Genomic DNA, 27,898 nt, shown 5'->3' with positions numbered 1-27,898 from the left:
AAATATATTTACAACTCTGAAAAGCATTCAATTTTTGTATACAACATATTGAATTATATAATAAATAAATAAATAAAATTTATTTATTTATTTAAAATAAATATAACAGTCCCCAAAATTATTTTATTGTCACGTGCTGAAAAGGGGCCGAATGGAGCCAGAAAAAAGGGGGAAAGATGGAAAGAGAGAGAGAGAGAGAGAGGGAGAAAAAGGATGAAACATTTCTCGCAGATTGCCGAAAATTTCCATGGGTGCTTCTCTGAACAAGACGCCATGGCTCAAGCCTTAGGGTTTCCATTTCAGGTTATTCTATGCTCTCCTTTTTTTTCTCTTATGTGTTGGATTATAGGGTGAACTTTTGTGGTAGATGCCTCTGGTTTCGCGTATAGAATCTTATTTATCATCTTCAAGGATATCGAGTATTTTCGGAATTTGTTTTGATTTAGTCGTGGTGAGGTCAGTGATTTAAACTAGGATCGTGTTGAGGTTAGTGATTTAAACTAGGATCGTGTTGCGATAAAGTTGAATTCTGTTTTAGTTGTTGCTTTGGATTTTAAAGTTTTTCATCCTTGTAGCTTCCCCCTAGTGATATCGAATTTTGATGTATTTTATTAAAATTCTGATTCGTCTTGCATATATTGGTTAGGGGAAATTAAGCGATGTTATTACAAAAGAAACTGCATCAAATTGATGCTTTCATTGTGCAAATAGATGTAGGAATCTTTAGATTTATGAAAGATAGCTGGGGAAATCCTTACATTATACTCATGACGTACCTCACACCAATTTTGAGGAGAATTTGCCCACCCGAAGGTCTGATTCGGTAGACGATAAGAATTTAAAGTTACTAAGTTTTCAATATGGGGCTCGAGCTCAAACCTCGAAGGATATCTCCAAACACCATAAAATTTTACCACGAGGATGCTATTCGGATATTGGAATCTTTGTGATGAAGCATTTGTGTTGGAAGTTTTATTTGTTTTCTTCCCTGCGTCTCAGACTAACAGGTTTGATATTAACTAAAACTAACACGAAGATATTTCGAATTGTCCTCTGTATTTGCAATAGTTTATCTTTCCAGACATTGAACTGAAGGCATGGCATGCCTTTTCTCTCGCAATATAATAGATTATCATTGNTGTGTGTGTGTGTGTGTGTGTGTGTGTGTGTGTGTGTTTGTTTCAATGCTTATGTATGGTCGATTTCTCCGTCCAATATAGAAACGTGAATTATTGTTGCTTATTTCAGCAGATTTCTTAAAGTTTCTGTTATTGGTACTCATGGGGTTTATAATTTATTGTGGGAAATTATGTCAATAATAAAAGATTCCATTTTCTGGAGTGTTAGACTTTGACTTCGCATTGCATGATGGGAAACATGCAATATTTGTTATGAAATATAAGTTCGGTTTAACTCTCAGAATGGAGTTTATTTTTAAAATTATAAAGTATGAGATCCCACATCGGTTGTAGAAGGGAACGAAGCATTGTTTTATAAGGGTGTGGAAACCTCTCCATAGCAGACGCGTTATAAAATCATGAGGCTGAAGGCGATACGTAACGGGCCAAAGCGGACAATATCTGCTAGCGGTAGGCTTGGGCTGTTACATAAAAACACACCGAGTTTAGAAGAAACATATCGTTTGTGCCCCCCCAACAAAAGTGCTTGTATGGAAATGCTTTAATGATTTCACCTAAAATCATCATTTGCAGAATTCATCTGAAGCTCACTCGAATATTATGATACTGTCGTATTGTCTAAAAGTATACAGGAACTTTATAATTAAAAGCTTGTTAGTTGGAATGTCTTCCAATTACAATAGTTTTCTGTTCTTCTTTTCCGTTGACTCTCTGTTCTTATTCATTACTGAGGCAGATTTGAATCTCATTAATTTAGTTGTTGCTGCTATACATTGCAGGTTCTCTGAGGGTTATAGATCTATTAGTGTCTAGAGAGCAATTTTTGTACAGAAACCAGAACAGAGAGTGTTTGTCGTACCGACGTCAATGAACTTATAGTTTAAAAAATGGAGAATGAGGATGGGCTTGAGCTTAGCTTGGGTCTGTCCCTGGGTGGAACTTCTGTCAAGTCTCAAGGTAAAATCACTAGCTCCTCAGGTGCAAACATTGAAGAAAGCGATAGAGGCAATAAATTGGTTGATGATTATAAGAATTTTCTTCATGGAGATAATCAGAGGCAAGAATCAGACACTGGATCTTTCCAAAGTAATTCAATTCCATCTAAAGATAATTTCTTTAGTGACCTGTCCAAGGTCAGTGTGGATGGCGACTCTTCGATCGATTTGAAGAGGAAAGGAACCTGGATTGATAGTAATTACGCTGAAGCGGAGGACGAAAATCTGCCGGAGATCGGCAATAAGCGGAAGTTACTGTTAATGGAAATGAACAGTCAAAAGAAGCAGGAAAGGGAATCTCATCACGTTGATTTACATGAAAAAGGAAGGGCATCATACATTTCCTCTACTGAAGACGGTTCGACTGCTGAAAAAGGCGATGTTGTCGAGTCTAGAGCTGAAGGTTCAACATCAAGACTAGCATCGAAATATGATGATGGCGGCTTCAAACAATGTATAGGAGATTCTAGTTTGCCTAAGGCTTCAAAGGATATCTCTGTATTTTCTGATTCAAGTGCTGTCGACTTAAGTAGGCAGAAAAGGTTTAACAGTTCATCAGTTGGAGTTTCAAACTCTGTCCAAGCCATGAATATGCATAATAATGTGCCTTTTCCTTTATCGGTCAAGGACACTAACACTCTTGGTGCATCCAGCACTTCTGGTCACTTGCAACTTGGAATGCAGCATGTGCTACCTTCTGTAAATGGTGACCGATCAGGGGCCGAACACGTAAACCCTCGAAACTTGCCTCTTATGTCTGGCATTTCACCGATTCAGATTTCAGCAATGAACAAAGATAAATCACGGGGTTTGGTTTCTCATCCTCAAATGATCCATCATCCCTACGGTGGTGCTGGTGCATCATCTAGCTCAGGTAGACATGATTTCGGACCAAATTAACTCAGTTTTGTTTGGATGTTATGATTTCAACCGATCTTATGAATAAATGGATTTTTGGTTATGCCCATAAGGGCTACTACCCGAACAAAAGATTTTCATTGACAACATTTTTTATGAGATCCAGCATCGGTTGGAGAGGGGAACGAAACATTCCCTATAAGGGTGTGGAAACCTTTCCCTAGCAGATGCGTTTTAAAACCGTGAGGCTGATGACGATACGTAACAGGCCAAAGTGGACAATATCTACTAGCGGTGGACTTTGGCTGTTACAAATGATATTAGGGACACTGGACGATGTGCCAGCGAGGACACTGGGCCCTCAAGGGGGTGGATTGTGAGATCTCACGTCGGTTGGAGAGAGGAACAAAGCATTTCTTATAAATGTGTGGAAACCTGTCCCTAGCAGACGTGTTTTGAAACCGTGAGATTGACGACAATACGTAACGGGCCAAATTGGACAATATCTGCTAGCGTTGGGCTTGGGCTTGGGCTTTCGCTGTTACATTTCTTTCCTTAAATTGTTTGTTGAAATGATTACTTATGCAGTCTATGTGTTTGTATGCACAGCTGCTGCGCAAGTAATTGGACCGTTTTCATCCGAGGGTTTGTTATACGGCGGGAGGGCAACGGAGCATACCAAAGGCGATAGCAAACAGCCTGCCATGGAAGAGGGATCATCTTCTCGAGCAGAACACGCAAAAGGAAGCAGCCCAAACATTAATGCAAAAGACGTATTAGAAATGTCGAAAGCAGCAGGCGTCTCCCTTGATTTTCCAGCTATTAAGCCAGGTATTGCTGCAGATATTGAATTTGGGGGATGTGGTTCATATCCAAACCTTCCTTGGGTTTCTACCACTGGTCCAGGCCCTGCAGGTAAGACAATCTCTGGTGTAACATATAGATACACTGCCAACCAAATAAAGATTGTTTGTGCTTGCCATGGTACTCACATGTCTCCCGAAGAGTTCATTCGACATGCCAGTAACGAGAATTTTAGTGCACAGAACGACAACGGTCCCGCAACGATTCCAAATAAAAACTCTGCTGCCTCGGCACAAAGCTGATTCGATAGCATCTGCGTTATTTATGACTTTACTTGAACAGGATCTGTTCTATATGTTTTCGTTATTTGGTTCGAACGAAAATGTCGGGTCTCAGAAGTGGCTGGTAGACATGGTTTTTTGCAGGCACCTGTTTGTTGTTTGTTTCCTCCTATGATATGGTAAGAGTTCATTCGACATGCCAGTAACGAGAATGTTAGTGCACAGAACGACAACGGTCCCGCAACGTTTCCGAATAAAAACTCTGCTGCCTCGGCACAAAGCTGATTCGATACCATCTGCGTTATTTACGACTTTACTTGAACAGGATCTGTTCTATATGTTTTCGTTATTTGCTTAGAACGAAAATGTCGGGGTCGCAGAAGTGGCTGGTAGACATGGTTTTTTGCAGGCACCTGTTTGTTGTTTGTTTCCTCCTATGATATGGTAAGAGTTCATTCGACATGCCAGTAACGAGAATGTTAGTGCACAGAACGACAACGGTCCCGCAACGTTTCCGAATAAAAACTCTGCTGCCTCGGCACAAAGCTGATTCGATACCATCTGCGTTATTTACGACTTTACTTGAACAGGATCTGTTCTATATGTTTTCGTTATTTGCTTAGAACGAAAATGTCGGGGTCGCAGAAGTGGCTGGTAGACATGGTTTTTTGCAGGCACCTGTTTGTTGTTTGTTTCCTCCTATGATATATGGTAAGCTGATAGTGTTCCTAAGTATGTCTGATGTATTATAAGCTTCATCGCTATATAGTCGTATCGAATTAATTTTCATAATGTTCTTTTTACTGTCGATTTAGATCTAGAATTCAGTAAAAATATGTTCAAATAAGTTTATTTATTTCTTTAATTAAATATTTTTCAATGATTTAGGTTTTTTTTTTCCACAATTATGTGATTAATTTATTCTCATTATTTATCTCGAAAAACTTCAATAATATCTTAACTTTCTTAAAAAAAAATTCTTTAAAAAATTTAAAAATATGTTTGCGGTAGACATTAAAAAATACCGTTAAATTTTCAAAATTAATAGTAATATATTAAAATTTTAGAAAAAAAAGTTTGAAAATTATTTAAGTTGGAACTTTAAAGGATATTTAAAAAAAAAAAAAAGTGTTAGTGCTAATTTTTTTATAATTATTTTAAAAAAAGTGTTTAGTTGCTTAATTTTAATTTTTGTATCTATTTCATATCTAAATTTTGGCAATTAAAAATTTAATAATAAAAAGTTTAAAATTTGATTTAAAATAAAATTTAAATATATATTTAATAGATGAAATAGTTTCTTATTATTTTTTTTTAAAACAAAATTAAAATTTTAGATATTTTAAAGAATTTTGAGATGAGAATTCATAATTTTTATTTTTTTCCTTTAAATAGATTATATAATTTAATTGATTACGATTCTCGGTTCACATCGCATGACATCGGTTATTGGCTCGCTGGGTTACAGCCGCGCAGATAGAATAACGCGGGCACAACAACTGAGAGAGAGAGAGAGAGAGCGTGTGTGAAGAATGGCGAGGATAACTCCAATGGCGTCCTTCTCCGTACGCCCTTCCTTATCGGCGTCTAGGTTCACCGGATTTTCTCGCTCTGGTCTGTCTATAGCCTCATTCAACACTACTCGCAGGATCGCTTTGTTGCACCTTGGCAGTGGTATGAATTTATCTGTTTATCTTTCTCACACTATTTACGATTTTCGTCCGCGTTCGTTTTTTATCCTTACTTCGTCGATTAGCACAATGTTTTGTCAATTTTCCATCTCGATGACGTCTCCGAGATCTTTTTGAATTTTTTGGTGGATATGCTTGCTTGGAGAGTACTTTTGTTCTACTCTTGGCGATGCCGTTTCAGTTGAAATAGTAGGTTGTTTCTTCTGTACTTTTTCTTGGTGGAGTATGTTTTCTGTAGCCCGCTGGCTTAAGAAGTAATTGATTGTTGTTGTGAATTGAACTTGGATGACGGTTCGTGATTGTGACGATTTTAATTTCATATTTGTGGTTTCATCTGTGGATTTACAGATTCGCTTTGAGAAATCGTGTGTAGAATGTTTAATGTGAACGCACTTATTCTTGAATTTTATTTCTGTTTTTTCAAATGCCTTGAAGTTTTGAGATGGATTTCTCTCCATCAATCTATGTTTATTCGTTCATGAATATTCTTAATCTGTCAAGTAGGGCTCGTCCGTAAGAACAATGTCAATGACATGAATTTCCTTGTAATTTTATTTACATTTTTTTTTTCATCTGTGGAATTACTGAGTCGTGTTGTAAGTGAGCCGGTGTGATGATTAAATTGTCTGCGAAAGTCGAAGGGAATAATCTGTTCCTTGTTATTAATATTTTTCAAGTGGCCTAGATATTTGGATACAATTATCGCTATACTTGTCCGGCATTTATCTGTTTTTGGTTGTTATCATCTGTTATAACCAGTGCTTTGGAATGAGAATATTGATAATGGCTTATTTTTAGCAAATTTTCCTCTCCCCTCCCTCCCCAAAGGATCTTGAGAGGGGATTTGTATCTGCTCCTTATACCTCAGCACTAGTTCTTTCATTCTCATATTCTATGATAATTATTATGCCTTCTTTCTTCATGTTGCTTTTGCCATAAACGTCTGGTGGAAGTTTAGTCCTCAACTCCAACTACAGATTCTATTAGTGAGTGAAAAAAAGAATTTATTATTGATAACTGATATTAGGCAACTGCATGAACATAAATTATTTTGCAGCTATTCCACAATCGCAATACGTAGGTCTGAAAGCTTCTGAGATGTTAAGGGGAGAAGGCAGCAACCTCGGGATGACTGTAGCTGGAAATGCAGCCCAAGCAAGCACTGGTGCTTCCTCCGAAAATCTCTTAGACTGGGTGAAAGAGGACAAGAGAAGATTGCTACATGTTGTGTATCGTGTTGGAGATTTAGACAAAACCATAAAGTATGTTTGTTTGGGACATAATAGATATATTTTTCCAATTTCTTGCCAGACTAAGATAAAATCAGGAATTCCTAATAAATAAGAGGGTTATAATCGAAAAGGTTCAAAGACAAAGAAATTTAATTGTTGGTTCCGCAGATTCTATACAGAGTGCCTTGGAATGAAGCTCCTTCGAAAACGTGACATTCCCGAGGAGAAATACACAAATGCCTTCCTTGGGTTTGGTCCAGAGGATTCCCACTTTGTGATCGAACTCACTTACAGTAAGATATGAGCTATTTGATTCTATTTGTCTACTAACGTCATTGCAGAATTTTTAGATTTCTTCTGGAATTTTCTGAACATGTATCATTTAATAGGCATTTTCCTTCCACGATATATGGGATGGTGCCATTTCTGACATAATCATGCTCTCCAAGTATGTCTAATTACTTTCCCTCTGGTTTTTGTTCCAGATTATGGAGTCGACAAATATGATATTGGCAGTGGGTTTGGCCATTTTGGTATTGCGGTTGAAGATGTAAGATCCTCTGTTTGGAATCTGCATACATAGTTATCCTAAGTTGCAAACCAAAATTTTTGGTATCGCATATGCATGTGCAATCTATTATAATAAAAAGCTTAGTTACAATTTAAATGCACAAGCCAAAACACAAGCTTATTGTTATTTAATTGTTGTTTCAAAGTCATTAGCATAAAAGATATTATCCAGATTTAATGGAAAATGAATTCTCTGATAGTATAATAAGTGTCATACCTATGAATTATCTAACTAATCCGATGTTTAAACTCTTCACTTGCAAATAATAAGCTATGTGTTAGTTCGCATGAACCTTATCTTTGATTTCTTAGTAAATATTCTAACAAAACATTGGAATGTTTTTTTTTTTTTTTAAATCTTTCACAAGTTTGTATTGAGAAATGAAACTCTCCACTTTTCGTGTTTTCTCATGTATGTACACTCCGGATGTCCCTTATGGCTTAGTTTTTCCTTTTCTTTTCCTTCACTCCTCTTTTCTCACATGTTACCATCATGTCAGTTTTTACTCTTTTGGCCACATATGTGTTTCAACTGCGCCACTATTTAGTCAAAAAGGATATTAAGGTTCCATTATTTCTCATAAAAAGTGGTTTCCCTTTCTCTTCCCTGATAGGTTTATAAGACCGTAGAACTCATAAAAACTAAGGGTGGAAAAGTGACCCGAGAAGCTGGCCCTGTGAAAGGTGGCCGTACCGTTATTGCTTTTGTTGAAGATCCGGATGGTTATAAATTTGAACTTATAGAAAGGGGACCTACTCCTGAACCCTTATGTCAAGTAATGCTTCGTGTGGGCGATCTTGATCGCTCAATAGAGTTCTATAAGAAGGTAAGGCTGTGTAGTTGGGATTCTTTCAGGTGTAGTTGACAGTCTTTGTTGACTTCATTTTTTTTTCTCTCTTCTTTAACTTCTCTGAATATCAATGATGTGAATAATCTATACTGTTGGGCTTTCTTTGTGTTTTCCATATAGGCTTATGGAATGGAGCTTCTACGCAAACGTGATAATCCCGATTACAAGGTAGAAATCTTATAATCGATACGTAGATTAGAAGTATACACTTGAAGTTCTATTCATACATGATGCCGTCATTATATTTAGATTACGAAAATTCCCACTAAGTTGAATATTTTCTTTCTGAAGAAGAATTCAAACTTACAGAAGCGAGTGGAGAAGTGTAAATGACGTATTTTAAATGTATATATTATAGGAGTTTAGTCTGTGGATGGATCTGTAGAGTCTTCTAGGAGTTTATTGCACAGAATTGGCCATTTTTCTAACACGACTTTAACTTCTCTATAATACTTCCCTCATACTGAGATCCATCTCTTATGTGAACCTACATGCCTTTGACTATCTCAATATGGTTGGTTTTATCGTGGTTTTCAGAACATACACATAAGATTTGAGCAGTTCTCAGCTGATATGGCTGTGAGCAAGTACGGTTCTGAATTCTGATATATTTTTAGGGCAAACACATTGCATGTCTTTTGTTGGACGGAATTTTACTTGATCCTTTTTCTTTCCTTGTATATCTGGTAATATGTCTGGAGAATGACTAGTTATTATATGTTGTTCATTTTGGTACTTCATTATTTTTGTTCATCTTTTCTTATTTTAAGATTGTCTGTTTCTACTACAGCTGTGGGCTGATAACATGTTCCATTCTATGTCATATTTGGTTTGTTTCATGTGCGTTCGTTAACTTAATGATGTGATGTTATGGCTGGTCTTATAGTATACTATAGCAATGATGGGTTATGGTCCCGAAGATAAAAATGCTGTTCTGGAGTTGACATACAACTATGGTGTCACTGATTATGAAAAAGGAAATGCTTATGCTCAGGTACTATATTTTTTCAGTTTTCACCAAATCGTTTTTCTTGTTGAATCTACTGGGGAAATTCATTCTGGTTCGGAAACTTGAATAGTAATTATATTTTAAAATTGTTCTTAAATTCTTAATTACTTCTATTGTGATTTCATGAAATAAATAAATGAGATATTTCTGATCTTATAAGCTCATACTTGAATCGTAATTAAAATTTTAAAATTGTTCTTAAATTCTTAGTTACTTGCTGTCATTGTGATTTCATGAAATCAATAAACGAGATATTTATGATCTTATAAGCTCCTACTTGAATAGTAACTATATTTTCAAATTGTTCTTAAACTCTCAATTACTCATTGTCATTGTCATTGTGATTTCATGAAATCAATGATGAGATATTTCTGATCTTATAAGGCTCCCATTTGAATAGTAATTATATTTTCAAATTGTTCTTAAAATCTCAATTACTCATTGTCATTGTGATTTCATGAAAGCAATAATGAGATACTTCTGATCTTATAAGTTCCTACTTGAATAGTAATTATATATTCAAATTGTTCTTAAATTCTTAATTACTCATTGTCATTGTGATTTCATGAAATCAATGAATGTGATATTTCTGATCTTATAAGCTACTTGAATAGTAATTATATTCACTTATTTCATGAAATCATAATGAGATATTTGTGATCTTTAAGCTAGTTATAGTAATTATATTTTAAAATTGTTCTTAAATGAGATGTTTATGATCTTATAAGCTTGGAACAAACTAGGACTGATGTGTTTCTTTCTCTGTGAAAAGATTGCTATCGGTACAGATGATGTGTACAAAACTGCAGAAGCAGTGAAACTTAGTGGGGGAAAGGTCACCCGTGAACCTGGACCGTTGCCTGGGATTAACACCAAGATTACCGCTTGCTTGGATCCCGATGGTTGGAAGTCGGTAAGCTTCTACAGATTATTCACTTTACATGCTTTGACTGGCTTATCTTTTACGCAATGTTTTCTTTTTCTTTTTCATCTGATTTGAGCGAGTAAACCAACTAAGAGTAGAATTAAGAAGAAACAACTAAATTCATTGATAGATGATCAGCTATAAGATAAATCTAATGGTTTAGATAAACCAAATAACAAACAGACCTCCAACCAAACTCATCCAGGAAGAACACACCATGGATTTATGTAAGGGAAAATAACTTGTTCTCTGCTCTAAGATTAGACGCTCATTGGTAACATGAGCAATAAAACATATAGCTTTTAACTAAGAGGTCAAAGGTTCGAATCCTACCATCCCACGAGCAGCAAGTCTTGAATCAACCCTTCTTTTGGAAACCAACCCTTCTTTTGGAAACCTTAGTCTCAATTCTTGCAGTAACTTCATAAGATTACAAAATTCAGCCACCTCTTCCCTCTTCAAATTTCCTCTAAGAATATCTTACACATGATTTAGGAAAAGAATCCTGAGCTGTGATCACGTTCAAATCATTTTTATTAGAAAGGTCGAAGATTCTTGGAGAAGTGTATTGCATAATAAATGGTTGATTATTCTCACCCACTTATCCTTCCAAGTTCAGATAGGAACTGGTTAATCAACACTTGGATACACACCTCTATCCCGACCTACTCCATTTAGACCCACTTCCTTTTGACAAACATACTCCTCTTACTATTCCACCCCCAAAACACAACGCAACTTGTTTTTTCATTAACAGAGCCCAGCAATGCCGATTAATATTTTATCCATCATCTTCCAATGTTGTGTCTAATAAAACTAACTGGAAACCTATTAACTATAAGTATTAAAGTTTAAGGTTCTATGGCATACTTTTGAAGTTTGAGATCCATACAATCACAAAATTATAAATATAAAAACCTGTCTAATACTTTAAAAAATTTAATAAAATTGAAAGATCCTTTTTAAGATTTAAGAACCAAATAAACATAACTGCCATAATATATTTAAAACTAATTTCGTGTAGATGGCATTCAGCCACTCACGCTATTTCCCAATTATCAGTCAGCCTCTTAATCTGGTGGGAAAGCACCCGAAATACCCGCACCCGTGGATCTCGTCCAGAGAGAAAATCTCAACGGGAAACTAGCCACCCAAAAATTTATAGAGAACCCCGATACGCCAAAATGAAATTTCTTAAATGTCGAACTCAAATGAACTAACAAAACCAAACCAGCCATTGTTTTTCTATTTTTCTAGTTTCATAACTTGCTAGACCAAAGCGACGAACAAGTATATGATTCAGTACCAATTGATTGTTCAACTGGTTTTTATTGATTTCTTCCATTTTAGCTCGTGCTTTCAATTTAGGCATCTTCATTTATCGAATTTAGCTCGTGCTTTCAACTGGTTTTATCGATTTCTTCGGTTTTATGGCTTAATTGATGGAATTTTATTTATAGTCATCTTGTACAAAATCTGTGCTTCCGTAGCCTTCGGTTATTCTATCTGGAATTTTCAAGTTTTACTTTTTTTTAGAAAGTGCTTAATATGTTTGTTGATTTTCAAATTTGAGTTATCTGTTGGTCTAAAAAATTTAGTTTGTGTCCTAATAACATTGTTAGTTTTTTAGAAAAATTCCAATGTTTTAAGACGTACAAACAAAATTAAAAATTTAGAAATATCTAGACAAAAACAAACTTGAAGTTGTAATTTAATGAAAAGAAAATTTAGGGAAGAAAAAATGTTAAGAAGAATAGAAATTTTAAAGAGAAGTCGAGTAAAGTTTTAAGGGAAAGGCAGAAAATAGTTGAGGTAGAATTTAGAGAAAATTTTGAATAGCTTATGGAGAGGAAGATATTTTCAAAAGGGTGAGAATTTCAGAGAGCTAATTCAAATATTAGGTACATAAGTTAAAGAGAAAGAGAGTCAAGTAGAAATAGAAATTTTTTTAAAAATACAGAGTCAATGTTAGAAAATATATTGATTATATTTGGCAAACTGAAGAAATTATTTAATTAAAATGTCCTGCATGATAGAAAAAAATTGGAGGTCATTAGAAATAGTATCTAGAAGAAAAATAGGGGGATAAAATTAGATATATAAGCTGTGTGAAAACTTTATGAAGGAAATTACAAGTTCAGTATCTCATAACACTTTTAATTAGCATTTAAATTTTCAATTTTATGTTAAATAAGGAGTCCGAAAATTTTAAAACTTTGAATAGACGAACTTTATAATAAGTTCAAAGAAAACGATGCTTTGGGGAGAAAATCAAAGAGGTAGAAAGATGTTAAGAAAAACGGACAATAAAGGTTTTCATTTTTATTTATTTATGTTATTTTAATTCCTTGAATCTTATTTTATGAAAATAAAATTAGCCGGTAAAAAAATACGTTTTCCAAAAAATAAAATATTGATATACCTCCTTTCTTTGATCGGCAGGTTTTTGTAGACAACGTTGATTTCCTGAAGGAGTTGGAATGAGTCTTCGTCTTTTGGCGGATTTCCATATTTTACCATTTTCCACGAAACCATTTGTACATCACATTTGGCACCAACAAATACAATGTTCAGTTCCAGTGCTTCTTCTTTTCCGTCTTCTTTATCCCTTTCTTTCTATATAATATTTCCATATTTTGAGGATTATATTTTGCCCTAAGCAACAATATACATCCAATCTCCTTCAGGGCAATGTAGGAAAAGACCATTGAATAACTTTTATTTATTCCCAAACAATAGAAGAGCGGCCTCATAGCAAAAGTCTCCAATTCACAAGAAATTTTACCTGAGCCCAGAAACATGATATAGATAGTACCAATGAAACTGTATTTGCGGTTCTTGATGGAAGCATAGTTTACTGCAATAGCTGACCTGATTATCATCAATAAAATTCACTTATAGCTCTCACTTCTGGAGGGAGGAGGTAAGATGGTCCAGAAAATTTTCATAGCACTCGAAATATCCGAATCCGAAAACCTAACTAATAACTCTCCAAGTAATTATAGGATTTAATAACCCATATAACCCTCAACTGTGAACAATAATATAATTAAATAAAACAGACAGCACAGTTGGATTCTAACCTCATCATCAGATGTTAGCAACGTCCGAGAGATTCTTTTATCTTTATAATGCCTAAAAAGGACGAGTCCTAAGTAGTCACTTTTAGATTGGAGAGCCACAAGCCTAAAAAAAAACTAAGCAAACACGTAAATTTCGATAGCATAGATGATCACTTTCTCATCAGTCATAGAGATGCCGAAATAGACGGTTCAGATAATTACCGCGCAGCAGATCTCCAGGGCTGTTAAGCCAAATATTTCGCGAACAATTTGTCGAAACATGTTATTCAATAGCTCTCCCTTAATCTTCATATTGCAAATCTGAAGGGAAAATTTCCTCCAAATCATACCTATAAACTGATAATAGAGGAAGTTATTCAAAATATTTCTAAATATTATCAAACATCTATTCAAATCAAGCACAAGTGCATGTTAAGAAGCCTCTGTGGGACATAATTCAGATGTAATTCTTGGAAGATGAAAATAGATTTAGCTACAGGAAGAGCGTACTCAGTGAAATACCAGCTCCAGAGAATGCGCTGAATGTATGCATGTTAGACCTTTTATAAAATGGTTAAAGCAAACAAAANTATAACTCTTGGAAGATGAAAATAGATTTAGCTACAGGAAGAGTGTTACTCAGTGAAATACCAGCTCCAGAGAATGCGCTGAATGTATGCATGTTAGACCTTTTATAAAATGGTTAAAGCAAACAAAAATGAGTAGTCATAACCCTAAGAATAGAGAAATGGACAAAGCATCGAGTTTATCTTAGCATCAAAAGTTAAATATAGATGAAAAACGATGACCCGAAAAAGTGGGGGGGAAAATTAAGCAAAAGGTTTAGGTCTTTAATGCAAATAAAAGACATGAAAAATAGAGTTCGAAAATGGAAAACAAACAAGGAAGGAACGTAAATAAACCAAGGCAAAAGTCCATTTTAGCANGGAAAATTAAGCAAAAGGTTTAGGTCTTTAATGCAAATAAAAGACATGAAAAATAGAGTTCGAAAATGGAAAACAAACAGGGAAGGAACGTAAATAAACCAAGGCAAAAGTCCATTTTAGCANGTGAAATGGACAAAGCATTGAGTTTATCTTAGCATCAAAAGTTAAATATAGATGAAAAACGATGACCCGAAAAAGTGGGGGGAAAATTAAGCAAAAGGTTTAGGTCTTTAATGCAAATAAAAGACATGAAAAATAGAGTTCGAAAATGGAAAACAAACAAGGAAGGAACGTAAATAAACCAAGGCAAAAGTCCATTTTAGCATCTGTTCAGATAACTCCTTCAAACGTCCAACTAACATCTTCAACCCTGCAAAGAAGCAGAAGCCCTGAAATACTCTGTACATGTCAGTTCAGTAAATTTTTGTTTTGACAGAAAAGTTAATATCTGTACATGTCCAGAACCTAGTAACTAATTGTAAGAACTAATACTTAGATCCTAACCAGCAGTACTCAATTAAGTTCCATCACANTTAGTAAATTTTTGTTTTGGCAGAAAAGTTAATATCTGTACATGTCCAGAACCTAGTAACTANTCAGTAAATTTTTGTTTTGACAGAAAAGTTAATATCTGTACATGTCCAGAACCTAGTAACTAATTGTAAGAACTAATACTTAGATCCTAACCAGCAGTACTCAATTAAGTTCCATCACAAAAGCCATAGTAGCATGCATCATGTATAAGATCAATTTAGTTTCATGCTCTAGTCTAAAAGTATGCGAAAGCATTTAACATTGCACTCACAATAATAAGAGAGNACCAGCAGTACTCAATTAAGTTCCATCACAAAAGCCATCGTAGCATGCATCATGTATAAGATCAATTTAGTTTCATGCTCTAGTCTAAAATATGCGAAAGCATTTAACATTGCACTCACAATAATAAGAGAGGTATTATTGGGCAATATGAACAAGTACTATCATCCATATTGCCTTACAAAAGGAATCTTAAAAGTGTAGTAACAAAAATGGTTAAAAGCACGAAATTCTTTCACACCAGTAATGTTACATAGAACCATAGGTACAAGATTTGCTGTGATTCACTTCTATTTACACAGCAGAAGGCATGCTTCCGAAAGTTGGTATTCTGTAACCACCAAAGCATTTTAGCCACCTTTCCAAGAAAGAAAAAAGAAAAAAAAGAATAACATGAGCTGCAATAGTTGAGGGACTAACACAGTCATTAAATGAGCAAGCATGTTGCAGCTTCTGCCAATAAATCACCAGAATCTCTTCGATTACATTGCAAAAGAGATAACATCAAATCATCACAATTTTCAGCTTCATAGATGCAGTTTAGAATAGTCCTGGCCACATCTGTTACTAAATCATGATGTGTAAATGGTTAGAGAAAATTCAAACAAGTTCAAGCAACAGAAGGTAAAATCCAGACAGCACCAAGAAAATGTACTGAGGGCTTACCGTTTTGATTACTTTGCAGATGAAATTCTCTGTAATGATGAAATCCAGCTACTTGAGGGGCCAATCCTGTGACCATTTCCATGTACACGGTTTGGAGATTCAGTCGACTGCAACGGTTTAGCAGAATTTCCTATTGAGCTACCAGCAGGTGTAAATGATGAAGTGGCCATGCGAGAATCATTTAGAACCTACATTATTAATATAGACAACCAGTAAGCCATTATAACACTAAATAACAAACAAGGGAAAATGCAAAATATATAGTAAGGTATGCCATAAGAAGACCATTTACATTCATGTCAAGAGCATTATCCGAACTCAAATTCTTTGGAGTTGGTTGTTTAAAATGCAGTCGCACTGCAGGGCTTGAAACATTGTCAGGTCTAACACGATCTGTAACCTCTGCCGAATGAGTATTAAACCCACCTGAATAATAAAATATTAAGGAAGTCACTCACTTTAAACAATGCAATGGTAAATTTAACACTGAGTACGCATCAAACAGAAACCCAACCTTGACGATTTTCCCCTTCCATAGGGGTTGCATGATGATTATGTGTACCAGCAAGAACCGGCTGAAGTAAGAGGCAATATACCATACTTAGAATCACAAGTCCGTTCGCTCCAATTTCTGCTGATAAAATCATTACATAAAGACAAATGCTAACCAGGGAAAGATACTTACAGAGACTCGTGGCTGAGTTCTGTTCTTCTGTGACTGCTGGTACTTTATGATTGTCCAGTTAAAAACATAATCAAATTCGTATTCTGCAAAAAAACAAATACTTAGGCATCCTGAAAGTACATAGGTCTCATTCAAATAGGAATGCTGTAGAACAAGTTTTATACAAAACATCACTACCTTCACGAGCAAATAAGTCACGGAACAATCGCTTTAAGAACCCATAATCAGGTCGCTGATCAAATGTCAGAGAGTGGCAGTAATGGAAGTATGAAGCAAACTCCACTGGATGAGACTTGCATAGGACCTTTGAGAATGATAATAAAAATAGATGCATAAGCTCACGAATGTATACACATAGCCATGACCCTAGAGATCTGGTTAAACATACCTCGATAGGAGTAGATAACTTCTTCTCACATATTTTATCATATTTTTGCTTCTTTGTGGCAGCTTTCAATCCTTGCCATGGAAGGCTATAATGAAAATTTTAGTTATTAATAGAAAATGAAAATAATAATAATAGTAATAAAAACAGTGAGGACAATGGTTTACCTTCCTCTCAAAAAGTAGAGAAGCACATATCCAAGAGACTCCAAATCATCCCGCCGACTTTGCTCTAGAAGAAGACAGCAGTGAAGATAGATGAGATGAGAGTCACAATTCAATGCCAAGTAGTAAACTCATGTGTCTGACTTACCGATACCAAGATGAGTATTGCAACTAGCATAACGAGCTGTCCCTGTTAAGTTTTTATTCTCCCTATTTTTATAAACAAAGGAATATCAGAAATGACTATTTGAGCATGAGTAAGAAACTTAAAAGAAGTTTCAAAAGTAATTGAAGGGATACCTGTAGGGGATATGTCGGTTGGTAGTTGCATCTCGATATCTTTTTGCTAATCCAAAATCTATTATGTAAACCTATAACAGAATCGAGGCAAGATAAGAATCCATACACAACCAAGAAAGAGAAGTTAGCAAGAACAACTTGAAGTGATTTATCAATAATAAGAACAGTCAACTTAGAAACAGAACTATCACCTGATTTGCTTTGCGTCCAAGGCCCATAAGGAAGTTATCCGGCTTAATGTCTCTATGCAGAAATCCTTTGGAATGTACGTACTCTATTCTTGTGATCTTTGACAGAAAGAAGAAAATGAATGAAACAAGAAGCTACTAGTCACGAAAGAGAAGAGACCTCAAAGCATTTAACACTTGCAGATAAACACGAACATCCAAGACGAGAAACAGAAGGAGGAAGTGATGCATACCATTTGATCAGCCAACATCAAGACTGTCTTCAGCGAGAACTTCCTCCCACAATATACAAAGAGATCTTCGAGACTTGGTCCCAACAAATCAAGGACAAGCGCATTCTCCTCCCCGTCTATACCAGACCATTTAGTAGCAGGAATACCACCTGAGTTAAGACGAAAACAACAATCAGCTAACAGCAACTTCAACCAATGATAATCATCCACCGCAAGAAGTTCCCTCAAAGCTGGTATCGTCCTTCAACACAAGCATTGAACTACACACAACATGAAAATTATATCAAAATCGCCTACGTACTTCCTCCTTGAAGAATATTATACAATTTAGCCTCATAAAGCAGTTGCGGATGCTTCGTTTTATTGTTTTCCTGACAAAGAAAACCAAACACATCAGTAAACACCGCGAAAAAAGCCGAAGCTCTCGTCTCCATTTCACCGACCAAATTTCCACGCACGGAAACATCAACTAAGATGCATCCAAGAAAGTATCCACAAAATACAGAAACAATCGAACAAAATAACGAGGCAAACTTCGGCAACCACAACACAAACCACAGAGAAACTAATCAATCGTTCAGAACTTACTATTTTCACAGCGACGATTTCGAACGTCTCAATATGAGTAGCTGAATCAACACAACAAACAAAAACACAGAGAAGAAATCACAATAAATCTCAGTAGTAAACAAAAAACTTCATACAAAAACACTAGGCTAAAAATTCGAACACATCGGCTCCATACAACTCACCGAGATAGATTTCCCCGAACGATCCGCTACCGATCTTGCGGCCAAGCTTGTACTTGCCGCCGATTACGCGCTCCATATCGAAAGATCAAGTGGATCGGAATTCCGAAGATCGGTCAGAGCATGAACACAACGAGGGTTTCGAAGGTTTAGAAGATCAAATCCGCAAACAAAATTCAAAAAAAAGATATATATATATATATATATATATATATTAATAAATATATATTTATAGATATATAAAAATACGAATAAATAATTGTGTATAGAGAGAGAAGAAACGAAAGCCACAAAAACGAAGACGAGGACCAGCAGCCAAAGGCCAGGGGTAGTCTTTTTCCAATTCTACCTTGGACTCCATTGGATAAACTTGAAAGGTCTAGGGGTACTTTCGGAATTTCATCCTACGTGGATTTATTGACCTGTCCACTATTTGATTCTGAATTCAATATTATATTTAATATTTTTATCGTGTTGGCTTTTTTAATATATATANTCTATTTTGGCTGCTCTGTGTTTTGGCGCTATTATAACTATGCAATTCCCGGCTTCTTCGCATGTCTCCGTCTCTTTACATTAAAGTATATTTTACTAATTTTTTATTCGTTAAATTAAATTAAATAATTCTTTTAGTATATATATATATATATATATATATATTGTCTTTGAAATAATCCGATTTTTCTTATTTTATGATTTTAAATAATATAAAAGATAATAATATATTCAAAAAATTTAGAACGTATTTTTCTAAAAATTGATTGGGTATAGCTAAGGTTCATGGGCCCAAGCGGATGGCCCAATCAAATTGGCCCATCACGTGGCACTCTAACCTAATAAAATGGATCTATGTGGACCTTTAGATCAGAATTAGATCTGGTATGGATCGTACATGTACAGTAGTTAGAGTCAGCGTCTCTCTTAGGGTTTTCTCATCTGGGATCCTTGGGGAAGAGGATCAAGTTGGCCCTTCAAACTTTCTCATCTGGGATCCTTGGGGAAGAGGATCAAGTTGGCCCTTCAAACAGCTTGATGAGGAAAATCTATAGACCAACCCCATCGTCTCCACCTCGTAGGAATTACGAAATCACCCCAAGGACGCCTTCAGTATCGAGGGGTCGCGGACCGACCATAGAACCGTTGAGCAGTAAGGGTCAGAGAAGGGCAGTCACTCATTCTTAAAACTAGCGTTCTTAAGACCAAAGAGGCGGGCGTTATTTAATTGGAGGACTAAAATAAAATGCAATTAGAAATAAATAAGGAAGGCATTAATGTATTTTTTACTAAAATTAAATTATAACTAATTGGAGGACCAAAGTGCAATTAAATTTCCTTACAAAGGATTACATATATATTTTGGAAAAAAAATTGCAACCCACTCAAAAAAAAAAAAAAAAAAAAAAAAAAAAAAAAAAAAAAAAAAAAAAAAAAAAAAAAAAAAAAAAAAAAATGATCGAGTACGATGTTACGAACCGTGAGTGGTCTAACATTGCCCGTTTCGATATCGTACTCGACCCCATGAGCCCAACAATCTTCCATCGCAGCGCCTTGATCGGTCGTATACGGAAAACATTTGCCACCGGGCAACTTGATTTGTGAAATGTGAAATGCAGCTGCATCAAACATGATCATCTTATTATTTGGCAACAAATTCATGTGCATAGCCGAGACCGTGGAGTTTCTAGAGACCAACTTCCACATCCCTATATTACTCGTCTCGAAAAAGCGTGCTCCCGAGCCATCCACCGGTCGAGGACCGGCTTTAAACGTAATGCCCGTTAGGTTCTTGGTCGGAGTGGGTGCATCTTTCTTACCGGCGTCATTGGTTCCGGTGGAAGGGTTAGCCAATATCTCTTTCAAGCCGGGGGCGAGGGAGTTAGGGCTGGAGCCATAGGCCCCGCCAACGGTGTTGAAAGCGGCGGGGACAAGGTCGAAGAAGAGGCCGAGGAGGAGAAGGAGGAGAAGGGAAGCTGCCTTGAGAAAGGCCGCCATTGAAGTTATGAGTGACCTTGTTCTTCAATGGCAGCGTTGTGTTTATAATAACACAAATGCCTTCTTTATTCGTGTGTTTCTCAGCTATTGTTTCCCTCTCTAATGCATTTTATGGCTCAAAGAAATCAGTTAAGGGATCATTAAAATAGCTTCTATGGTTCCTTGTTTGAAGGCAAAACTCAACTTAAAATTTACTAATTCTAGCTAATTAATTAAAGGGAAATTAAATATTATAATTATTTTTGGGTTAANAAATAATTTAAATTATTTAAAATAAAATCGGTGGAGGAAGAATAGACACAGAAGGAATTTAATTTAATTTGATAAATCAAATTAAATCAAATTAAATCGCTCTTAATCACTTAATCTGAATCCAAGTTCCCACACTCGGAATTCCACGATAAACCACAAACAGCATATAAAATCCAGGCGGCGCAATGATTCCAGATGGCGGCGCCACCACCGTCGCGCTATAAGTCCCGGCGCCGGTCGCCGCCACTTGCTTATTCGCCAACACAACAAGCCTCTGACCCATGGAATATCCGTGCGTCGTGAACGGCGGCGGATAAATGGTAACTCTAATGTCATTTTTCTGATCAAATTGGCCCTCAATTAACAAATTGAATTTCACGACGAAATCTTTTCCATATTGCCAGGGCAGCACCAATTCCTCCGCCAGGATGGCCGGGCGGTATGCGACGTACATTGGATCAAGGTACGGCGGAGAGAATTTCTCGACCCTTAATTCCGTCGGGTATTTGACAGCTTGGAATAGGTAGCCGGCGTTGGTGTTGCTGCCGGCGACGAGGATTTGGCCGTCGGGGAGAACGGCGGAGGAGGAGTGGTACATTCTGGGGATTCTGGTGGGGACTAGTTGTTTGAATCGTTNATTTTTTAAAAAAATATAATTAAAGGGAAATTAAATATTATAATTATTTTTGGGTTAATACAAAGGTTTTTAAANCTTGTGGTTTGTCTGGGGAGTATAGAATGGGCGAGTAATTAGGGCTTTCTGCGAAATTCCACGCCGCTGTACCAGTGGTAGCGCCGTTGAGAAGCAAAAGATCGCCGGTTGGGAGAATTAATAAGTCGCCCATTACTCTAGGAGATGGCATTTGTTCCTTCCTCCAAACGTCTTTGGGATTTGTGATCTCTAGACGAGCGCAATCTATCAATGCTGGCATGAAGTTCCCCTTCTCCGCCAACCGGTATGATTCCGGTTTAGCTCCGCCGCATATAATCACCTAATCAAAACCATCCAAGTATGGAAATTTTAGTGGCATGAAATAGAGATGTCCATGAAGCGGGGTGGGAACGGGACGGGTGCCCATTTTGTTCAATAGGACAAAAATTCTCCCCGCTCTCTCATTCCTTGTTTAACCTATTATTAACAAAACTTTTTGAGTTTAGTTAGTTTAACATACCTCGGCCGGAATTGACCCTGGATTCACGAGTGGAAGCTTGAGAGGGAGGAGCGCCGACATTGCCGACGCGGGGTAGTTTCGGGAACCGCCTTCCAAAACCGGATACTCGTGAAGGACGGTATGAGTCTTAGGATCAAACAAGATTGAACGGCTATTGGCGAAGATGAAGACATTGCCATCAGTTGAAAGATAAACAAACGGGTAAAGATTATTCTCATCCAAATCAGTTGTTTCATCAAGGAATGGTAATTTGATAGCTCTTGGATTGGATTTTCCTTCCGCCGGAACAAATTCAACGCTGTAAGATCTCCGGCCACCGACCAATAAGAAACCACCGTCCGACATGGTGATCTGAGTCGAATACCACCGTGGACGAGCCAATGCCATCGGATAATCCTTAAAATCACAAGTCTCGCACGGACTAATGTATCGGACGGTTTTGGTTCCATCCCTCCACCCGCCCGTGTTCACCAATCTTCCTTCGACGTCGAGCCCTCCCGACGAGCACCATGGATCCGTAGCCATCTATCATTATNCCAGATTATTAGTCATAAAAATTTATTAAAATTTTCAAATTTTTTAAAAATATAATTAAAGGGAAATTAAATATTATAATTATTTTTGGGTTAATACAAAGGTTTTTAAAAAGTTAAATTACAAATTCACCCCTACTACTATTAAAAGTCACCATCAAATTTGTTTAAAAATGATAGAGCCGAGATTATTACGTCATAAAAATTTATTAATTTTTTCAAATTTTTTAAAAATATATAACATCTTAATAAATTCAATTATATTTTAGGAGGAAAAATATAATATAAATTATACCCACGTATATATATATATATATATATATATTTGCTCAACTTTCTTCCTTATACGAACATCTCTAAAATAAACTAATTTTCTCAATTATTTATATATTTTAAATGAGTAATTTCTATTTTCTAATATAATTTTAATAAAAAATATAAAATATTCTAATAAATTCACTAATATTTTATGAGCAAAAAAATATAATATAAATTATACCTATATATATATATATATATATTAACATATTTGTTCAACTTTCTTCCGAACATCACTAAAATAAATTAATTTTCTCAATTATTTATATATTTTAAATGAGTAATTTCTATTTTTAATTATAATTTAATAAAAAAATATATAATATTATAATAAATTCACTAATATTTCATAAACAAAAATATATATAATGTTCAGTCTCCCCGATTCTTAGTTTAAATGGTTGAATGAACATCTCTAAGATAAACTATATAATAGTCGATATATATTTATTTATTATTATTATTATTATTTTTTTTTTTTTAAAGCTTAGTGTCAAATCAGTTTCCCCACTAATACAAAAATAGTGGCATTGGTTTTTCAATCACTTTCACATGAATGTTTCAATTTCCATTCAAAGCACCTTCTTCATTTCTTTTCACTCTCATTCCAATCGCTTTTTGGACATATAAAACTTGGATAATATTCTCACGAACGTTTAAAAAAAACGTTCTATAAGACTGATTTTGTTCGTTTTAGGAAATAAATTCATGTCGACTGTTTTTAGATCCGTATTTCTTTGATTCATTACATGACTGCGATATTTGAGAATTTCTTACTATATGATAAGTGAAAAACGTGTTTAGAAATAAAATATTAGGAGTTTGCAGAGACTGAATTCATGGGGATCTGCTCCGAACAAAACGGAGAATGAAGGAGGAGACGAGGCGAAATTACATTCTCCGTCCACGTCCCCAACCCGACCTCGCCCCAATCTTTGTCCCACCCTGCAAAAATGAACGTAGAATTTGGCGAAAAATTAAAAATAAAATTAAATTACTTTTCTTATTTTTTTTTTTAATAAAGTTTCAACGGTTGAATAAAAGAATGCTCAAAACCAATGAATCAGATAAAGTTGATGTATTTTTCTTCTTTTTCTTTATTTTTTTTTCACTTTAATTTCCTATTAATTAAGAGAATAAAAAAAAAATAAATCAATCAAAATAGTGCAACTGTTTGATTGCTATATGTGTAGACCTGAAAGGAAGCAATAAAGTCCTTGTCTTCACTTTCACAATTTATAAAGAAATATATTGGACTTGTGCATGCATGCAATATTTATATATATTTATATAAATATAAAAATAATAATTACAAATAACACCCTATAATTTTCCAATTTTACAAACCACGCCCTTGTATTTCTTTTTTTCCCCAATAGTTTCAAACTTCTAAAAAGCAACCCTACACTTTTATCAAAATTTACCTTTTTAAGTGCGGTATCGAACTAAAGAGCTGTTTGAATCCATTACGGGTTAATTATATGACGGTTTCGTGAAAGCTTGTATGCTCATACTCCTAGTAAGTTGTTGGTCGGGCTCGTGGAACTGTTGCTCGAGAATTCGATCAGTTCTATTAAATTGACAATCTCAGCTCCAAATCTAGTTCACTCGATTCAGAATTCTGGCTGCTTGATGTCATTGAATCACTCCCGTATTTTACATTTATGTTCCCGTGAATTGAATCCTGCATTTTTTTTCAAATGGTCACATTTTCACGTTATTTATTCATCTATTAACATAATTATGAAAATTAGATTTTTTTTCATATAAATTTGTGGGAAATTACATTAAAAATAAGTTAATTTAAAGAGAAAAATATATTAACTGACCTGTAAATGAGTATTGAAAAGGTGTCCGGTCATGTTTGGTTGCCCGAAATGTTGGGTCTCCAAGAATGTATGAGTTGGGTCCCATCTAAATTATCACAAATTAATAAATAATTAAAAAAAACAGCAATTAATAGTAAATTAAATATCTAAATTTTACAAATAATAATAATAATAATAATAATAATAATAATAATAATGTAATTATGATGGATAAATAAATCCTACGTTACCTTAGAGAAGTTATTGGCTGAGAATCACCATATCCGAAGCTTCCTCTTTCATGTTCTCCCATTCCCTGGGAATCCATTTAAAGTAAAAAAATAAACAAATAAAATTATAATTAAAAATAAACATTTATTCAATAATTATCAAATAAATTATATCCATTTTTTTAATGATTAATGTGATTTATTTAATGAAAATCTTTCATTTTTTTTTTAATTTTTGAGATCATAAATTAAATATTTTCTCGGGATCTGCTAATATGAGTATAACTTAGTATTAAAACGTTTCGTTTGAATTTATACACAGATTTACCAATTAAACGTTTTTATTTATTCGGGAGTTCATAAATTCAAATATTTGTCGGTAATAAAATATTTTTATTTCTATGAAATTCTAGAGAGAGGGGGAGTTTAGAGAGAGAGAGAGTTACCATAAAGTTTTGGTGGAAGCCATAGGAAGGAGATGAAGACGACGCCGTTTCAATTCTCATGTCATCGCTCTACATGAACACAAAAGAAACCCTAAATCATAAGAATTAAATATTATTTTTAATTTCTCTTCTTAGAGAGAGAGAGGGAGAGATTTACGGCGGAGAGATTTGGATACAGGTGGCCGTAAGCCGCACAACCCATTTCGCCATGCAATCTGATCTTCTCCAACTGAGCAACTCCCAACCCTCTCTGCGGCTGCTTCGGCTTCTCTCCGCCGCCGCCTCCCTTCCTCCCTCTCCTCACCACCGTCGCCACCGCCGCCGCCGACGACGGCGACCCACTTCTCCTCTTATCAATATTATTATTCCCCATATTCATCTCCCCAAAATAGCCACTCCCCATAAGAGAGAGAAACAAAAAGGTAGAGAGAGAAAGTGGAAGCGTTGTTCGCCGGCGGCAATCTGAGAAACCAGAGATCTCCAAAGCCCTCTTTTTAAGCTCTTTTTCACAGTCCCAACAATTATTGCACCGCTGGATCAGATTGTCTCTACGATTTCTATGTTATTTATACTTAGATTTTATGCTCTTTTATTTTTTTTATTTATTTTATAATATTACCAATCATAAATGTTTTTTTTTAAATTTTATTTTAGTCGTTAAAAATTTAAATATTTAATCTATCATAATATAATTATCCATTTTTCACAATTATAATATAAAATAAAATTATTTTAAAATTATATCTTTTTACCGTAAATTATACAATGACAACTTTCAAACACTTATGCCGATCATGAAATGCTTGTTGAACGTCTAATGGCGCATTGCTCCGACCTATTAAGCAGTAGCCATGGTGTGGTGACACAGTTCTTAGCTCCGAACAACAAATTATCATTTTTTTTACGGTATTTTAAAATTATGACATTATTATTTGAAAATAGATAATAGTAAATTATAAAACTTCAATTAAAAAAATCTCTTTCACACCTTTATTTTTTTTAATATAATATTTGAGATGTAAAAAAAGAATTTAATTTTTTTAATTATAAAATAAATATTATTTTATATTTTCTATTTCTTATTATTGAAAAGTCTCAATAGATTAATTGTGAAGAGAGATTATATTAAAATAATAATTCAAATAAAAATATTATAAGATTAAATCGTGATTCATATGACTTTTTTTAATTATATATTATCTAAACATTGGCGAAGAAGACCAAAGTTATTCAAAATTAAAAAATTAAAAAAGACCAAAATTATTCAAATTTCACGCGCGCGTTTGCGTGTCCAACTCTTACTTTGACTTTACATATGGAATTTACGTTTTAATTTGTATAGGTAGACGCCTATAATTAGGGTTTATTGGAGTTCACAAGAAATAAAATATATTTAAAATATAATATTAATTTCGTGGCTCTGGTCACGTTCTAAAGTAGATAAAATATTAATTATCATCTAAAATATCGATAATTTAATTAATCATTTTTTAATAATTAAACTAAACAATGTGAAAACGTCATCTAAATTATTGAAATTTTATTCTTACCTAAAATTTAAAGGACTCGTACCGAGATGTTTATAGGGCGAGGTGGGGATCGAGAAGCCTCTTCCGTTCTCGTCCCGCATCCTATTTTAAAGAAGTTTTTTATTTAGACCTAAAATTTATATGACTCTGTAGAGATGTCCACCGGGCGTGATGGGGACCAATAAGCTTTTTCGGTTCTGGTCCCGCATTCTATTTCAGAGAAACAGAAAATATAAATTTCCAAAATAGTATATATATATATATATATATATATATATGAACAAGCTGTACTCGGCTATACTCGGATCGAACTTTTGAAATTTCACATAAAATCTAACCGATCGTAACCGATGATATCATGAATATTTCACTTATTTATTAAAAAATTAAAACTCCGAGTCGATGAGTTTTTGAGTAAATTTTTTTTTTAAAACCGAACTCAAGTATTTGATTTATAATTTTTTTTTAAATTTAAGTACCCTTGTCTAACAATAAAAATATTTATTGTTATTTATTTATTTTCAAATATTGAATTAAGATTTATAACTAAATTCAAAAACTTATTTTAAGAGTTATTGAAAATTAAATAATTGAAAAATAATTATTAATTAAAATATGGGTAAGCATGTGTGGAAAGCAAAGCAACTAATTTAATATAAGATTTTTATTCCCTTAAAAGAACAATTATTTTCATTGTGTTTGTGGTTTGGTGAATCATGTGGCTACAATGAACTCTCCATTTTAATGCCAAACCAACCTCGATATTTGTCGATAGCTAACTCGAGCATAGGTCAATAGATAAAAATAGCATTATTATCTTAAAAGGTCAATAATTGGATCTTTCACTCACTAGATGTGTACACGAGTTAGATTGGAATCGTTGGTGGCCCAAGCAACCCTACCCAAGGCTGGGGTGTCGGGTTAATTTTTATTTTAAATTATTTTAAAAAAATTTATTGGTCTGTATTGCATTAATAACTAAAATCTCATAAAACTCAAATATCAAACATTCACAAGTTATAATGCATTTGGTTCAGTTATGTACGACTTATTTACTCTAGCATCACA

General features: G+C 34.7%; 5 protein-coding genes and 1 long non-coding RNA gene across 9 annotated transcripts; 2 read left to right on the top strand and 4 right to left on the bottom strand.

Moving 5' to 3' along the window:
- The first annotated feature begins 150 nt into the window (after positions 1–150).
- On the top strand, positions 151–4,880 carry LOC111805368 (ninja-family protein mc410-like). Its single transcript, XM_023690425.1, has 3 exons — positions 151–303; positions 1,919–3,008; positions 3,602–4,880. Exons 2-3 carry the CDS (start codon positions 2,027–2,029, stop codon positions 4,096–4,098), a joined length of 1,479 nt encoding a protein of 492 aa, XP_023546193.1. The 5' UTR covers positions 151–303; positions 1,919–2,026; the 3' UTR covers positions 4,099–4,880.
- A 606-nt stretch (positions 4,881–5,486) lies between these two features.
- Positions 5,487–12,931, top strand: LOC111805221 (probable lactoylglutathione lyase, chloroplastic). The gene is made up of 9 exons (XM_023690168.1): positions 5,487–5,751; positions 6,826–7,030; positions 7,169–7,293; positions 7,486–7,550; positions 8,185–8,397; positions 8,542–8,589; positions 9,308–9,415; positions 10,203–10,343; positions 12,798–12,931. Exons 1-9 carry the CDS (start codon positions 5,610–5,612, stop codon positions 12,837–12,839), a joined length of 1,089 nt encoding a protein of 362 aa, XP_023545936.1. The 5' UTR covers positions 5,487–5,609; the 3' UTR covers positions 12,840–12,931.
- Positions 12,932–13,049: 118 nt separating this feature from the next.
- Positions 13,050–14,000, bottom strand: LOC111805222. Of its 2 annotated transcripts, XR_002816630.1 has the most exons (3): positions 13,640–14,000; positions 13,439–13,490; positions 13,050–13,226 (listed from the first exon to the last, which is right to left on the bottom strand). It is a non-coding gene; the product is annotated as an uncharacterized LOC111805222 (long non-coding RNA). The 2 variants fall into 2 exon arrangements; XR_002816629.1 differs by having other exon boundaries at positions 13,050–13,490.
- A 1,263-nt stretch (positions 14,001–15,263) lies between these two features.
- Positions 15,264–18,732, bottom strand: LOC111805220 (casein kinase 1-like protein 3). 3 transcript variants are annotated; one of them, XR_002816628.1, is made up of 16 exons: positions 18,554–18,732; positions 18,390–18,430; positions 18,103–18,172; positions 17,802–17,950; positions 17,572–17,667; positions 17,381–17,451; positions 17,229–17,290; positions 17,084–17,147; positions 16,920–17,004; positions 16,709–16,835; positions 16,532–16,614; positions 16,361–16,421; positions 16,139–16,272; positions 15,847–16,034; positions 15,601–15,741; positions 15,264–15,511 (listed from the first exon to the last, which is right to left on the bottom strand). XR_002816628.1 is itself a non-coding variant. In XM_023690166.1 (15 exons), exons 1-14 carry the CDS (start codon positions 18,627–18,629, stop codon positions 15,855–15,857), a joined length of 1,299 nt encoding a protein of 432 aa, XP_023545934.1. In that variant the 5' UTR covers positions 18,630–18,732; the 3' UTR covers positions 15,264–15,747; positions 15,847–15,854. The 3 variants fall into 3 exon arrangements, 2 of the variants coding, with proteins under 2 accessions (XP_023545934.1, XP_023545933.1); XM_023690166.1 differs by having other exon boundaries at positions 15,264–15,747; XM_023690165.1 differs by having other exon boundaries at positions 15,264–15,741.
- Positions 18,733–20,820: 2,088 nt separating this feature from the next.
- On the bottom strand, positions 20,821–22,491 carry LOC111804843 (aldehyde oxidase GLOX1-like). Its single transcript, XM_023689640.1, has 3 exons — positions 21,967–22,491; positions 21,503–21,786; positions 20,821–21,429 (listed from the first exon to the last, which is right to left on the bottom strand). The coding sequence occupies exons 1-3, from the start codon at positions 22,489–22,491 to the stop codon at positions 20,901–20,903; spliced, it is 1,338 nt and encodes a 445-aa protein (XP_023545408.1). The 3' UTR covers positions 20,821–20,900.
- A 1,597-nt stretch (positions 22,492–24,088) lies between these two features.
- LOC111806181 (protein SPEAR1-like) lies at positions 24,089–25,738 on the bottom strand. The gene is made up of 5 exons (XM_023691557.1): positions 25,459–25,738; positions 25,302–25,370; positions 24,877–24,941; positions 24,647–24,731; positions 24,089–24,501 (listed from the first exon to the last, which is right to left on the bottom strand). Exons 1-5 carry the CDS (start codon positions 25,702–25,704, stop codon positions 24,391–24,393), a joined length of 576 nt encoding a protein of 191 aa, XP_023547325.1. The 5' UTR covers positions 25,705–25,738; the 3' UTR covers positions 24,089–24,390.
- Between the last annotated feature and the right edge of the window lie 2,160 nt (positions 25,739–27,898).

This window comes from Cucurbita pepo, chromosome LG11, assembly GCF_002806865.2.
Source record: "Cucurbita pepo subsp. pepo cultivar mu-cu-16 chromosome LG11, ASM280686v2, whole genome shotgun sequence".
NCBI classification, from domain to species: Eukaryota; Viridiplantae; Streptophyta; class Magnoliopsida; order Cucurbitales; family Cucurbitaceae; genus Cucurbita; species Cucurbita pepo.
Note: the sequence above shows the minus strand (reverse complement) of the source record. Positions and strands in the feature narration are given on the sequence as shown.